General features: G+C 40.7%; 2 protein-coding genes across 6 annotated transcripts; both read left to right on the forward strand.

The window, feature by feature from the left end:
• Positions 1–4,969: 4,969 nt before the first annotated feature.
• Positions 4,970–6,646, forward strand: LOC115680751 (probable aspartic proteinase GIP1). The gene has a single exon (XM_030604588.2). The coding sequence runs from the start codon at positions 4,989–4,991 to the stop codon at positions 6,354–6,356; it is 1,368 nt and encodes a 455-aa protein (XP_030460448.1). The 5' UTR covers positions 4,970–4,988; the 3' UTR covers positions 6,357–6,646.
• Positions 6,647–8,519: 1,873 nt separating this feature from the next.
• LOC115679231 (uncharacterized) lies at positions 8,520–14,137 on the forward strand. Of its 5 annotated transcripts, XM_056312450.1 has the most exons (10): positions 8,614–8,870; positions 9,377–9,440; positions 9,691–9,856; positions 10,007–10,405; positions 10,436–10,923; positions 11,010–11,183; positions 11,267–11,383; positions 12,291–12,470; positions 12,570–12,616; positions 13,498–14,137. In XM_056312450.1, the coding sequence occupies exons 2-10, from the start codon at positions 9,393–9,395 to the stop codon at positions 13,898–13,900; spliced, it is 2,022 nt and encodes a 673-aa protein (XP_056168425.1). In that variant the 5' UTR covers positions 8,614–8,870; positions 9,377–9,392; the 3' UTR covers positions 13,901–14,137. The 5 variants fall into 5 exon arrangements, with proteins under 5 accessions (XP_030458712.1, XP_056168417.1, XP_056168425.1 ...); XM_030602852.2 differs by lacking the exon at positions 8,614–8,870 and adding an exon at positions 8,520–8,585 and having other exon boundaries at positions 10,007–10,923; XM_056312442.1 differs by having other exon boundaries at positions 8,604–8,870; positions 10,007–10,923.
• Positions 14,138–14,979: the final 842 nt, after the last annotated feature.

Genomic DNA, 14,979 nt, shown 5'->3' on the forward strand with positions numbered 1-14,979 from the left:
AACCGGCTGAGCCCCGATGAGGGGATCGGCCAAACGAGCTCCTCGCTCGTGCGTCGCCCCTTTTACTGGACCTTCATCGTTCGCCGACGACAAGCGCCTTTGGTTGAGCGCAAGGAGGCGATCGATCTCCGCCCTAGTTCGGGAATGCATCACGTACAGAGGAAAACAACACACAGATCTCACTCAGGCAAAACATCAAACAGCTGGAGCGCGCGACGAAAACGGGAAATTTCGGACTCGATCGAGGCTCGAAACGGACCAAAATCGTCAACACAAGACACAAAAAACGGCGGGAGCAAGCACGAGGCCTCACGGGCGGAACTCATGGCCGGACGGCCATGCGCGAGCTCGCCGCCACAAGCCAAGTGGATAGAAGCTAAACGAGCGAGACAGCAGGGGGGAGGGGAGGTGTCGTTGCGGCGGTCCCTATCCGGCTTGGGGGCGACGAACGACGGCGAACTTGATGGATCTGGACTACGTCCGGTCGCCTCGCATACCCCCTGCCTAATCCCTCGGGAAATCGCTCAAAACTCATAAAGAAAACAAAAAACGAAAACCCACCTTGGGCGAGGAAAGGGGGCCGCGGGCTCGAGCGACGCGGCCGGAGACGTCGAATGACGCTCAAGTGCGGTCGAGCAAGCTCGTCACTCTCTTTCCCTCTCCGGAATTTTCTCTCTCGGATCTCTCCCTCGGATTTCTCTCTATGGATGTCTCTCTCGAGCTCACTCTCCCTTTCTCGCTTCACCCCCCGGCCTTTTTCTCTCCGAGACGGACATATAGGTGCCGCATGAAAACCATTCAGTTCTGTTTAGAACCGGTTTTTTATTCCCGAATCGCTTTGACCTTAAACCCGCTTTGTAACGCAATTTCATTTTTCTATTTCCGGACAAGTTTGCTTCCAAAATCGATTTAAAACTAGAAATGAGAACCAAAAAAAGTTGGTTTTTCATTTTGAACAAAAGTGAGAACCATTTCGAGAATTCATTTTCTTCAACACACATATTCATATAAGTCACGATCTTTGAGATGAGAAAAAAGCAAAAATCAAAAATTTCAAAACTTAATGTAATGGTTTAGAATCAGGCTACCCACTTTCAAATGAAATTTAAATTTTTTAGGTACCAAAAAAATAAATAAAAATAAAAAATTTCAAAATTTCACAAAAAGGCTTTAAAACCTTTGGCCACCCACTTTGAAAGCAAATTTAATTTTTTAGTTGCCAAAAAAATAAAAATTCTAAAATTTAAAAACTTCATTGAATATCTTAATACTTGTGGCCACCCAATTTGAGCGAAATTTTATTTTTTTTAGGTGCCTAAAAAAAAATCAAAAAAGCAAAAAATCAAAAATTTCAAAACTTCATAGAATGGCTTAGAATACTTGTGGCCATCCACTTTGAGTGAAATTTAAATTTTTTTAGGTGCCGAAAAATAAAAAAAAAAAAATAAAAAATTTCAAAACTTCACAGAATAGCTTAAAATACCCGTGGCCACCCACTTTGGGTAAATTTTAATTTTTTTATATGCCAAAAAATAAAAATAAGCAAAAAGTAAAAATTTCAAAACTTTACAGAATGGCTTAAAATACCTGGCCACCCACTTTGAGCGAAATTTTATTTTTTTAGGTGCCGAAAAAAATAAAAAATAAAAAGAAAAAAAGAAAAAATTTCAAAACTTTACAAAATGGCTTAGAATACCTGTGGCCATCCACTTTAAGCGAAATTTAAATTTTTTTAGGTCTAAATAAAAAATAAAAAATAAAAAAAAAAAAACTTTACATAATTGCTTAGAATACTGTGGCCACCCACTTTGAGTGAAATTTAATTTTTTTTAGGTGTCGAAAAAAAAAATAAAAATAAGCAAAAAGAAAAAATTTCAAAACTTCACAGAGTGGCTTAGGATACATGTGGCTATCCACTTTGAGTGAAATTTAATTTTCTTTAGGAACCAAAAAAAAAAATCAAAAATACCATTTGGGCATCTAAAAAAAATTAAATTTTACTCAAAATGGGTGGCTAGAGGTATTATAAGTCATTCTGTGAAGTTTTGAAATTTTTGATTTTTTATGTTTTTTTTCACCTAAAAAAATTTAAATTTCACTCAAAGTGGATGGCCACATGTATTCTAAGTCATTCTGTAAAGTTTTGAAATTTTTGATTTTTTTTCCTTTTTTTTCACCTCCAAAAATTAAAATTTCACTCAAAGCTAATGCACAAGGTATTCTAAGCCCATTCCAGAAAGTTTTGAAATTTTTGAGTTTTTGAATTTTTTTGGGCACCTTAAAAAATTTAAATTTCACTCAAAGTGGGTGGCCACATGTATTCTAAACTATTCTGTGAAGTTTTGAAATTTTTGATTTTTTTTGGGCACCTAAAAAATTTAAATTTCACTAAAGTGGTGGCCACAGTATTCTAAGCAATTCTCATGAAGTTTTGAAATTTTTTATTTCTTGATTTTTTTTTGAAAAAATTCAACAAATTTCCTATTTTCCCGAAATCTAAATTTTTTTTATTTTCTCGACATTTTGATGATTTTTTCTGGAATTTTTCAATTTTTTGGGATTTTCTGAATTTTTTTAAAGATTTTTATGAATTTTTCGGATTTTTTATTATTTTTATTCCATTTCTAAAAATTTTGTTCCTGGAAATAGAATTTTCTGTTGTTTATCAAACGGGTTTTTATTTCAGAAATAGAAATTTTGTCTTTGTTATCAAACGGGTTTCGTTCTAGAAATAGAAATTTTTTGTCATTATCAAACGAGTTTTTTTTCTCGAACTTCATCTGCGAACAGTAAATAAAAATCTATTTCTGGGTTCGTAACTCATTCCGAATGCAGAATCTGCTGATCATTCGCTACCATAGTCCCCAAGGGGGAGAAGAGAGCTCCCCTCCGTTTTTGTCTCTTCTCCTCAGCTTTTCTTTTTCTTCTTCAAGAAAACACGCAGACCCCTTTCTTTTGTGTCCTTTCCCCCTTTTCTTATTTTTTTGTAAGTCAAAAAGGTAGAGCCTCTGTCCATGGGGAAGAGCTCCCTTTTTACTTTTTTTTTTTCTTCTCTTTTTTTTCTTTTCTTCTTTTTTTTTTTTTAAAATAATGATTTTTTAACACAAAATAAAAATGAAATGAAATAAAATAAGAGGAAAATATGTTTTCACTAAATTCTATTAATGCAAATGCGCCTAACATCTATATGCCAATTAATTTAAAGAAAATATTTTCGTTTAGGGGTTAAAAATTAATCCTTAATTTTTCATGCAATTAAACCCTAAATGAATAGGTAAAATTTAGGTGTCAACAAAGAATCGTTTAGGATCCCAAGCTCTTTTGACATTATCTAATGTTTCAGTACAATTTCAGCAATCAACTCATTAAATGTCCACGCACATGGCCGGTTTGAGCCAGATGAATAAATAATCCGTGTCTCGGATCAAGAGACTGCAGTCAGGATTTCATATGGTCATACTTTCCTTCATCCCATGACCCCTTTGATCAATCACAATCACGGACATCACACATATATTTAAAAAATGTTGCATCGATTCACGTTTTTCTCAAACTTTAATTGGAGAAAATTCCTCCAATCACCCTTTTGAATGTAAGTTATAATTGTGAATATCGCATATATTTATATTTGATTAATTTTGCATGTGAATAATATCCAAAACTTGTGACACACCAATTAGAAGAGCGCAGTTGGAGAAAAATACAGTCCTTGTGAATGATGTCCACAATATGTAACTCACCGATCTAAATGTTGGTCAGAGAAAAATGATATATATTTTTTTATTTCATTAACCCTAGCAGTAAAGTACAAGCAAATCTTGAATTGGAACTTCAATTTGTTATGAGGCTTTTTTCCCATCCTTGATTGGGGAAATGCTTCTGACGGTCGGTGAGCTATAAAAATAGACGTAGTTACATTTATGTTTGGTTAAGTTTAAGTTTGGATCATGTGAATATATGTAATCTACTAATTAAATTTTTCCCTCTAACTAGAGATAGAAGAAAGCACAACCACTATTATAACTAGGTTACAATTGAAAAATGAAAGAGTTATACTTCCTTTATTAATTGGTATCTCTAATGAATAATAAAAAAAAAAAGGTTTCAACCACGATGGGATGTACAATCTTATAATGTTCGATTGAAAATAAAGTTATATCACCTACATGCAAACTAAAATAAATAGACATAATATGGATGGTGTATACGTTCTTAACCCACCGAAAATGGGTTGGAAAAATTTCCCCCAACCAAGAATCGGGGAAACATGGCTCAAAATAAAACAGTGCAAATCTTCCCCCCACACTCAAATTGGAGGAGATTTTACGCTCTCCAATTTTGGATTGTCCATCTATATCCTAATTAACATCACCCATACGTAACTCTGAACTTAAAAGAAAACCCCATCAGACCCTCCCTCGCTTCCCCTTTTTCTCTCCTTCCCAGTCGACTTTCAAAGCATGAGTAATTTAATCATTACATGGCCAAGGTTGCCGCGGAAACAGCATACAAAGCTTGTGCATTTAGTGCCCGATTAGTCTATATGCATACCCTTTTGTCTTTACCAAACTTATATTGCCGCAGCATACTGATAAGAGTTCCCATTGGATGTGCGAGAATTGTCCTTGTGTTCACACAGTCTCCTCTCGTCACGCCCGCGGGCTCACTCAGATTCTTCGTGAATACGGCACGTCCAGCGGTCGAGCATGAAACCTCGAACGAAGTTATCACGCCCGGTGCATGTGGTGGACTTTGGATGCTCTGTGCTCTCCAGTGCTTGGTCAAAGAATTCACGCCAAATCTAAGGCGAATTCGATCCAAAAAGTCCAAAAGCCAGAGAGATAAGATCCCCAACATGTTGCCAATCCGGTGTGTGTCAGCGCACGTTGAATTGGATTTTGTCGTATTGCGCTCATGCCCTTTTAATAGAGCTCGTTCAAACCCTTTTCTCTCGCCGACAAAAACTCAACGCACCGAATCCGAATACGATGCCGCTCCACGTCCTCGTCCTCGTCCTCTTCCTCTTCCTCATCCCCATCATCACTGTCACTCCTTCTCCAACGCTCTCACTCTCAACCTCGCCACCGCCGCCGCTGTCCTTGCCCTTGCTCGCCCCTATCCGGAAGGACCACACGACCCTCCGCTACACCCTCTCGGCTTACCTGAAGACCCCTCCCCAACGCCTCGACCTCCTCCTCCACCTCGGCGGCCGCTTCTCCTGGGTCGACTGCTACTCCGGCGGCTACTCCTCCGCCACCTACCGCAACATCCCCTGCAACTTCTCCGTCTGCGTCCCCCTAGACTCCCTCGCCTGCGGCTACTGCTATGACCGCCCGGCCGGCCCCACCTGCTCCAACGACACCTGCGAGTACTTCCCCGAGAACCCCATCAACCGGAAGGTCGGCCTCGAGAACGCCCTCGTGGACGCCCTCGGCCTCCCTTCCACGGACGGGTCGAGCCTGGGGCGGGTGGAGGTCGTGCCCGACTTCCTCTTCTCCTGCGCCAAGGCCGACCTGCTTGCCGAATTCCCGAAGGGGACCTCCGGCCTCGCCGCGCTCGGGTTCTCCAATGTCTCCCTTCCCGAGCTGGTCACCGAGGCCCTGTCCCTGCCGCGGTGCTTCGCGTTGTGCATGTCTGGGTCTCGGTCGGCTGCCGGCGTCGCCTTCGTGGGCACGGCTGGCCCCTACAACTTCATCCCCGGGATAGACCTCTCCAAGGGCCTCACCTACACGCCGATCCTCCTGAACCCACAGGGAGACACCGTGATCACGTACGCGCGGGAGCCGGCAGCGGAGTACTACGTCGGCTTGACAGCTGTCAGGGTCAACGGGAAGGCCGTACCGCTGAACGCCACTCTGCTGGCGATCGACCAGGAGAGCGGTCGCGGCGGGACCATGATCAGCACCGTCCTGCCTTACACCGCGCTCCAGACCTCCATCTACAGGGCGGTCACCGAGGCGTTCGCGCGGGAGGCCTCCGCCGCATTCCACCTCCCTGCGACACGGCCGGTGAAGCCGTTCAGCTTGTGCTACTCTGCCGGAGACGTGGCCAGCACCCGCGCAGGCCCTGCCGTGCCAGCGATCGACCTGGTGATGCAGAGTGAGGACGTGTTCTGGAGGGTGTCGGGGGCGAATTCGATGGTGAGGATCACGAGGAAGGGGACGGACGTGTGGTGCCTGGGGGTCGTGGACGGCGGGGCCGAGGCGCGGGCGGCGGTGGTGATCGGAGGGCACCAGATGGAGGACAACCTGCTGCAGTTCGACCTCGGGTCGATGAGGCTGGGGTTCAGTTCCTCGGTGCTGCTGCGGGGGACCACTTGCGCCGATTTCAACTTCACGACCAGCGATCATACGTGACGAAGGTGGCAAAAGAAGCACCGTGAACGGTGATGATAGTGGTGGACGATGATGGTGAAATAACGTGTGATGCTGCTAATCTTTTGGCATCATGAACGAGCCGATAAAGTTGATGGACCAGTGCAGTTATACTAAATTTAGTATATGAAATAAAAATTTGGTACATCATAATGACATGAAAGATTGTCATCAGGCAATTAAATAATTGTGAAAGATTGTTAGTAGGCAATCAAACCGATTGGTCTTTATCTAAGTTTATGTATATCAAAACAAGTACACTTATAATGAATAAAAATGGAGACAAAAACTAACAATAATATAATCATTTTATCTAAAATCGGCTTGATTTGAAACTGATTTTAAAAATTAGATAAGAGAGAATCCCGAGGCTTAATTTATTATCTTCTCGCTCAACGGTTTTTTTTAATCATACATTTCAAATAAAATTTAAAAGTGGAATAGGAGAGATGACCTCAAGTTCTATATTAGGGTTAATACCACCAAACACCCAAACTGATACACCAATGACAAATTTACCCTTCGTACTGTCAAATTGCTGAGTTAAATGACACGTAACAGCTGACAAACGTGTCAGTTTTGGGGTTTTACCATCCATGTGTCACGGGTGTACTAGTTTATGATTTTTTTATTAATTCAATTTAACGGAGGATAAATTTGTCACAAATGGACCAGTTTATGAGTTTTTAGTGATTAAAAAATTAGTTTGGGGTAAATTTGTCACAAATGTACCGGTTTGGGGTTTTTGTGATAAAAAAATTAATTTGAGATAAATTTATCACAAGTGTACTGGTTTGGAATTTTTCGTGGTATTAACTCTTTATATAAACCATTATCATTGAATCAAAATATCGTTGAAAGAGTACAATTACTAATAGTATACAAAATCCTCTTTTCTAATAATTCTATAATACGGGTACCCAAAAAAGAATTCTATTACCCATCTATTTTATCAAAATTTCAAGTTTAATCTACAGGGCAACATTTTTTGTGTCCGGATCGATAAATACTTTTACTTAGCATTTCCTACTTTTAATGAATAACAACTCCAAATAAACATAAAAGCTAAAGCCATCGACACTAATAACCAAACAAGAACAAACGCATATCAAAACGTGGGTAATTTATGACATCATCATGACGTGGAAACCTCAATCGAAAGTAGACATAAATTTACGACCATCCCATCATTAATTAACAACTAAAACCAATGTGCTATTTAGGTGGCCTTCGTTTTGGAGGGAAAACTCAATGATAAAGGAAAATGCTTTTCGAAAAATCATATTTCGAAAAATAGTTACATTTCCTTGTTTGATTACATGTGATCGAAAACGTGTTTTAGTGTTAGAATCTCATTTGAAAAATAATTTAAATCTCGTGATTTTATCTCAAGTAAAAAAAAATGAATTTCTAAATTATTTTTTATTTTCTCTTATTTTCTTAATTTTTTTTTCTTTTTTTTTTTCCTACTTCTTCCTCTCAGTGGCCTGGCCTCGGCGACAGTCACAACAGGCCGCTGGCGAGGGCCAACTTGGCTGACCTCGGGTGAGCTTGACCTCGCTCAAGGCTTGTGAGGCTCGAGCCTCACCTGAAGCCGGCCCGACCCGCACCTGTGGCCAGTCGCCGGTCATCCCGATGAGCCGGCGACCGGCGGAAGAGGAAGGAGGAAAAGAAAAAAGAAAGAAGAAAAGAAAGGACAAGATATTAAGAAATTTAAGAGAAACAATTTCGAAAAGTGTTATAACCTTCTTAAATTAGAGAATTCAATCTTCCTAATTTTATGCATGAATATTTTTCTTGATAGGAAAGTATTTTCTGTTAATCGATCATTTTAGGCAAACCAAGCGGGTAAAGTTCCCGACAAAGCACTTCCCACTAACAAACGCGCCGTTGCATAACTTGTTTCGCGTTGACCGGGGGAAATCGATCAAGCGGCGAGGTCAACGAGATACCCCGCAAGCCTTAATCCCGAAGCAAAAGAGCCGACGGGAGTGAAAAAAAAAACACGAAAGGCTGGATCGATGTCGGTCTCGTAACATTCGCCTCTGACGAAAATGCCCTCGCCGAGGCCCCGTAATTACGAGACGGCCCCGACCCGATCACTACAATACAAAATAGTCTGTCCCTCTGTCTCTCTGCCTTTCTCTCTCTTTTTCTGTCTCTCTCTCTCCACCAGACTGCTGTGGCGTGCGTGGGGTGTGGCTCCTGAAGGTCAGTACGACTACTCTCGCTTTCCATGTGGTTTCCGCTTTTTTCCATTCGGAGGAGAAGAGCGCATCGTGGGCTGGAGTTTCGCGTGCGAAAGAGCGGAAGTCGGGACTAAATTTCGTTGCTTTTTTTTCCTTTGGGGAGCTTTCGCTCTTGAGGGTGGTGATCGCAAATCGCCGCCTCGTTCCTCGTCCGTGGTTTCGATCGTTCTCGGAGGATTTGCTTTGATTGTTGATGTCCTGTGTTTTTTTCCTGGGTTCGGGAGGTTGTTCCTGTTTGTGATCGTTCGTTGGTTTCTTTCTTTCTTGCTTGAGATTATGTTTGGTGGGTGTGGGCGAGTGAATTTTGGGTGTTTCATAGGTCAATCTGTTTCTCCAATGCGGTTTTGCTCGAGTTCGATGGTTTTGGTGACCTGGGCTGGTAGATTTTCGTATGGGGTTTTTCTGAATTTGGAGTTTTTCTTGGTTTGCCGCAGAGATGCTTAGAGTTTTTGTTATGCTTTGTGTTTTTCTTGTCGCTATAAAATTGTGGGCGTGTAAAATTATGTGACTTTTCCCCTTATAGGTTGTGTGTAATATCTATGTAGATGTTGTTCTTGTGCTCCTTTGTGCTTTCTTTTGCCTTTTGCACTTGTATTTCTTTCTTACAATCTTTTTTGGGATCAGACCCTTGGGTTTTTTTTTTTTGAGTTGTTTTGTTGCTATGGCTTAGCACTTTCAGCTTGTTGCTTGCAATTTGTTTCTCGATCTTTTGATTGTCAATTCTCATTTCGATCTGGATTTCATATAATGCAGGCAGTAGCGTTTGAAGATGGGTTTTGCTGCTGTTTACCAATGCCTGCAGGAACTATTCCCACAGGTGCATATCGCGTTTTTCAATATTCATTGAAAATATTGATCAGCTCAAAAGTCGATTTTCTTGATATTTTGGATGTCTGTGTTTTCCTTATGGAATGAAATTTTGGTACAGTCAAATTTTGCAATTTGGACATTTCTTTTAGTTAAATCATTTTGTCCATGCTGTCTACTGGATATGATTTTGTTGGGAGCATTGTATTTCTCACGTCCTTGTTCATCATTCCTGAACTTTTTCACTCTCCAATCCGCAGCTCGATGCGCGCTTGCTGAAAGCTGTTGCTATTGAACATCCTAAAGATGCTGATGCAGCTGTGGAAGTTATTCTTTCTGAAGTTCTTCCTCATATGGTACAAAAGGCAAAAATGACTGATTCTCGCTCTGAGAATATGAGTTCTCTTGGCCAATCAGATGCAGAAGGTGACACAATTTTCCTTTTCAACATGGCAATCAGTTGTCACTAAAATTTCCTAAAACAATTGTCCGGTCCTCTGCTTTTCCAACCTTTCTATGTGTTTTAATACCATATTGTGCCTAACTTCTCCTACTTCTGTGCTTATCTTGGTGAAGTTGAATCTGAGGAGCAAACTTCATTATCAAGGCGCCGACATATGTCTAAGAGGGCAACTGTCAATTCTTTGGAGATGAAAGAGGTGTCTAGTGGAGGTGGTAATGCTGCTAACAATGCAGGCAATTCTGTGGATGCTGATTCAACACTCGGTGATGAGGGTCCTTTCTATGATGCAAATGATGGGAATGATCATCCATGTAGAGCTGTTGATAATGAAGCCATGATTGTATCTGAAAATAGTCAAGAAACGAGTGTTGATCAAGCAGATAAAAATTCTGAAGTCTGGAAACATTCTGGTTTGCATCCATGTGATGGAAATGCTGATGGTGAAGAGTTAATTTTGTTAGGGATGGAGAAAGTTCAGGAACCTATGCCAGTGTCCGAGAAAGTTCAGGAGCCTATGCCAGTATCGGAGAAAGTTCAGGAGCCTATGCCAGTATCTGAGAAAGCTCAGGAGCCTGGCCCTAGTTATGGCACCACTTCAAGTTCTGATCTGGTGCCACTCACTTCAAACTTTGAAAGTGGCAGGTTGAGCAGCAGTTTGCATATCGGTTCAAGAGGTTCCAGTTATTCTGATGTTGGTGTTGGTGTTGGTGTTGGTGAAAAGAGCTCTAACTTGGAAACATTTTTGTCTGAGGTTGAGAATGCTGATGTTGAACTGGCGTTGCTGTCTCCTAAAGAGCATTCCTCAGAGGCTCCAAGTTGGGTCTCTGAAGTTGATACTGATGCTTACGTAAATAACTATGCTGATGGGAATGTAGAATTAGAATCTAGTACTGTTGCTCAGAAACTAGACCTCAGTTGCACTGACACTGTTGAAATGGATGATGATCTTCCACTGAACATGACTCGCTCTGGACAGATTTGTAGTGTTGAACTTCTCGAAGAGATCATTGAGGATGCGAAGAATAATAAGGTGCTCAACATTATCTAAAACCAAATTGTTAGTATTTGCTCTATGTTAATTGATATCACTGATCGGTAGTTGTACTGCTGTTGCAGAAAACCTTGTTCTCAGCAATGGAATCGGTTATGGACATGATGAAGGAAGTTGAAGAGCAGGAGAAAGCTGCAGAAGTAGCCAAAGAGGAAGCTGTTATGGGAGGTCTTGTTATTTTTAGCAAGGTTGAAGAACTGAAACAGATGCTGGCACGTGCCAAGGAAGCTAACGATATGGTTGTGCCTTCTTTAAATTGCAGTATATGAGAGGATTTTCTTCAAGAGTGGATAGAATAGCTTATTATAGTTTATATTTGCAGCGTGCTGGAGAAGTGTATGGGGAGAAGGCGGTTTTAGCAACTGAAGTCGGGGAGCTACAGTCCCGTTTGTGCAGCTTGTCAGATGAAAGAGATAAGTCTCTTGCTATTCTTGACGAGGTACTTCCTCTATCTTTTATTAAATTCATCATGCGTAAAGCTAATCCTCTGTCGGGAGTTAATGGATCCAAGTTGCCACACTGTCATGTTTTGTGAAGTCAAGCTCCTGTTGCGGAATCTAATGGACTAATTGTAAAATAAATTTGTAGCACACATTCCGCCAATCAATGAAATTAATATCTCTGCAAACAGAGTGGGTGTGCTTTGGAGAAATTCATGTATGCCTCTCATTGGTTTTGTGGAGCATTTGACCTGCGAATATGCTTCTTAAAGCAGCTATCTTGCTTATAATTAGGAGTTCTTCGAGATTCAAATTTTGGGATGTGAAGATCATAAGATCTTGTGCTGGATCAAAACAATGTATAAGACACCATAAATATGATGTTGTATGTATGTGAATTCAGTTGACTATCATGGTAGATTTAGAAACTGTTTGGTATAGGTTTTCCGCAGCAGTTTCAATTGTGAAAATGGTTGTTGTAGCTTTACTAAGGTGTTTGGCAAACATCTCATAGCTGCAACATCTCCAAAATTCCAAGAGTTTAACAACAGTTTTAGAAATCTGCCTCACTTATCTTTAAGGTTTTGTAGCTGTAAATATTACTACCAAACATTTTAGTGTTTCAAAGCATAGTTACAATATAATACAGTTAAAATTTAGCCACTGTTATGCAAAACAGGTTTTTGGATAATTGTATATAACTTGCTGATCTTTGGCCTACGACTTGCCTTATATTCTAGCCACATAGTTGTAGCAGATATTCATATAAGGATAACATATTCTGTTTTATCAGTTAATGGTTTTCATATGCATGCAATCCTGATGTTTTTCATATTATGGGCTTCATATTGGCATGTCTGCTGCCTTCATTTTTTTTGTTTTGTTTTGTTATGTTTGTACTGGAAGATGCGTGAAGCTCTTGAATCTAGACTTGCTGCTGCGGAGGAGGTGATGAAAGCTGCTGAGAATGAAAAGCTGGAAAAAGAAGAATTGGCACGAAGTGCTCAAGCCGAACAGGAAGCCATAATGGAGAAGGTGGTTCAAGAATCAAAAGTACTACAAGAAGAGGCAGAGGAGAATTCCAAGGTAAATTCTTTTTTGAGAACTGTTGTTTGAATTCTGAATTTTAATATTTGACCAATAAATAACCTACTGACTGGCACCTATTTCATCTCATCACTGCAGCTAAGGGAGTTTCTTATGGAGAAGGGGCGAATTGTTGATATATTGCAGTAAGCATATAATACTTAATTTCATGCACATACATATCTTAAGTGGAATTTGCATGTGAATGTGGGTGTGGTATTCTCATTGCTCTGTGGACTCTATCAGCTGTCAGTTTAGTAGGCCAATACTTGTATGGATATCTCAATTAAACCTTCTGCCTTGAATCAGTACCTTATATACGTGAATTTGTGAATACGGATTGAGAATCTGGACTTACAATTTCTAAACTGCTGTACGAGTGCTTGTGAATTTCTGTGGTTATCTGGAGGTTGTTCTGTCCTTGATTATATAAAAGTTAAAGCTGTTGCAGCATTACATTTGGTTATGGGGTTTTTCTTACATCTTTCACTTTCTGTCTTGGTCTCCTACGGGCATATGCTGAATCATAAGTAATTATAATTAGGTGCCAGCTTAACATTCCGGGTTTTAAAGTGCTCTGCCTATCTTCTGATATAGACTATGAAGTATAAACAATCCTCTGTAATATATGACTAGCGTACTGCTTTGGCATGGATAACTTTAGGGTTGATGTTGTCTTTGAAAGGGTAACGATTAGTGGGCACTTTTGATAAATTCCTGTGATGATATTGCTTCCAAGTCTCTGTTCATCTTCACATTTATGTTTTTTTTCAGTTTATGAAGTCGAGTGATGCTTGTTTCTCTGTTTTTGCATTTACCTATTTTGCCTTAGCAGGGCACTCAAGTCATACTCGATTTTTGTGTGCTCTTTTGGTGGATTGAGTTGGGCTTAGGAATTAGGATGTTGATGTGCATAAAATATTACTAGCCACACATCCCTTAGATGCCTGCAGCTCCTCATGTTGTGATCATTATCTTATACCGAAGATTTAGAGCTTTGAAGAAACTCATTGAGTCATATCTGCAGAGGTGAAATATCGGTTATTTGTCTGGATGTGAAGTTCCTTAAAGAGAAGTTTGATGAGCGGGTTCCTCTGAGTAAATCTGTTTCCTCTAGTCAAACCAGTTGCCTTTTGGCCTCATCAAGCTCTTCTCGGAAAAGCTCATCCTCAAATCCTATTCTCAACGAAGCTGAAACATACGGGACACCAAACAAGATTGCTGAGACAGCTATGATCAAGGACCTTTTGCCTTTCGATGAGGAAAAAAGCAGAGTCGATCTGAAAGAGCTTACAGATTTAGGGTGGGAGTTCTTTGATAAGGACACTGAATTCTGCAGTGGGGGTCTGAGCCCGACTGCGAACGGAGAATATAGGGGCTCTGAATCCGACATCCATGGTGGCATTGATGAACTCAGGGAGCTTTTTTAATTGTTCTTTATTTTTCGGTCGCTTGCTGAGTAATTGGATAATCTGGTTGTTTTGGATTTACTGTTAGAAATCTTAGCAGTTAGCACCCTGCGAGAAACCACGGTATAGGACTTTAGGTGCGGCTCTCTTACTCTTTATGTATGTAGCTTAAATAAGGACGAATACTGTGAATATTGCTGTACAGCATTCCTATAGTTACTATTCGGTAAACCTTAGCACGACTCAACTTTTGGAAAACCTACCATGGTGTTCAATCTTCTCTTCATGCTTTTGCAGTTTTAATAGTCAATACTATTGCTTCGGTAATTCTTCTCGGTACGGGTTTTTGGATGGTATATCCTTACAATCGTTACATATGTACTTGAGAGTATTTCACTCATTAGATCCTCTTCAAGAACCGTCAGTTTACTCGACGCCCTCGATATTTCTTCTTAATTGAGCATGTTCCAATCGATGCAAGTGTATTCATCATGTCCGCCACGCGGAGTGCAGGAAAAGATTGAAGCCTGAAAAGCTATGATCTTGCCACAAGGGGAACCAAAGTTGAAAGCCGGACAGAGGTTATAACCTCGGCGTCCTTGTGATAATGGAAGGTAAGTGATAACCTTCCGAGCCTCCTAGACGCGAATCTTTTGAGGTAGATGAATCGATGAGAGTTTGTTGTTATGGCTCATTTGAAGTTCGGACTCGTCTTCATACCGTGGCGAAGCAGGGTAGTTCCACGAGGAACACTAGAAACTGTAATTTGAAGTGAAATATGGCAAGCAACTTAGGATGTTATGATGATTCAGAATGAAACGAGCTACGTTGCTGCATAATTCTCTTGCGCAATTCACATCTTGGGGTCGGTCCGTTAAGGCGTGAATCTATGAGAATTCGCCCATGGGAAGCTCTAGAGTAGTAAAAGCGCGAGTTGTCAACTCATCTTTCTTACCTCCATGGCTGTCTCGATTGAAATTTGCTAAAGTACAAGATGGTTGGCCATTTGAGATGACAAAAAATTAGGTGGTGACCAGGGTAGAGACCCCAAAGTGAGGTCTAATGTTTCCAAAGCCGTGTCGAAAACTATGCCGGATTTA

The sequence above is a fragment of the Syzygium oleosum genome, unplaced genomic scaffold (assembly GCF_021117445.2).
Source record: "Syzygium oleosum isolate NSW1041296 unplaced genomic scaffold, Sole_v2.1 Sole_v2.01, whole genome shotgun sequence".
NCBI classification, from domain to species: Eukaryota; Viridiplantae; Streptophyta; class Magnoliopsida; order Myrtales; family Myrtaceae; genus Syzygium; species Syzygium oleosum.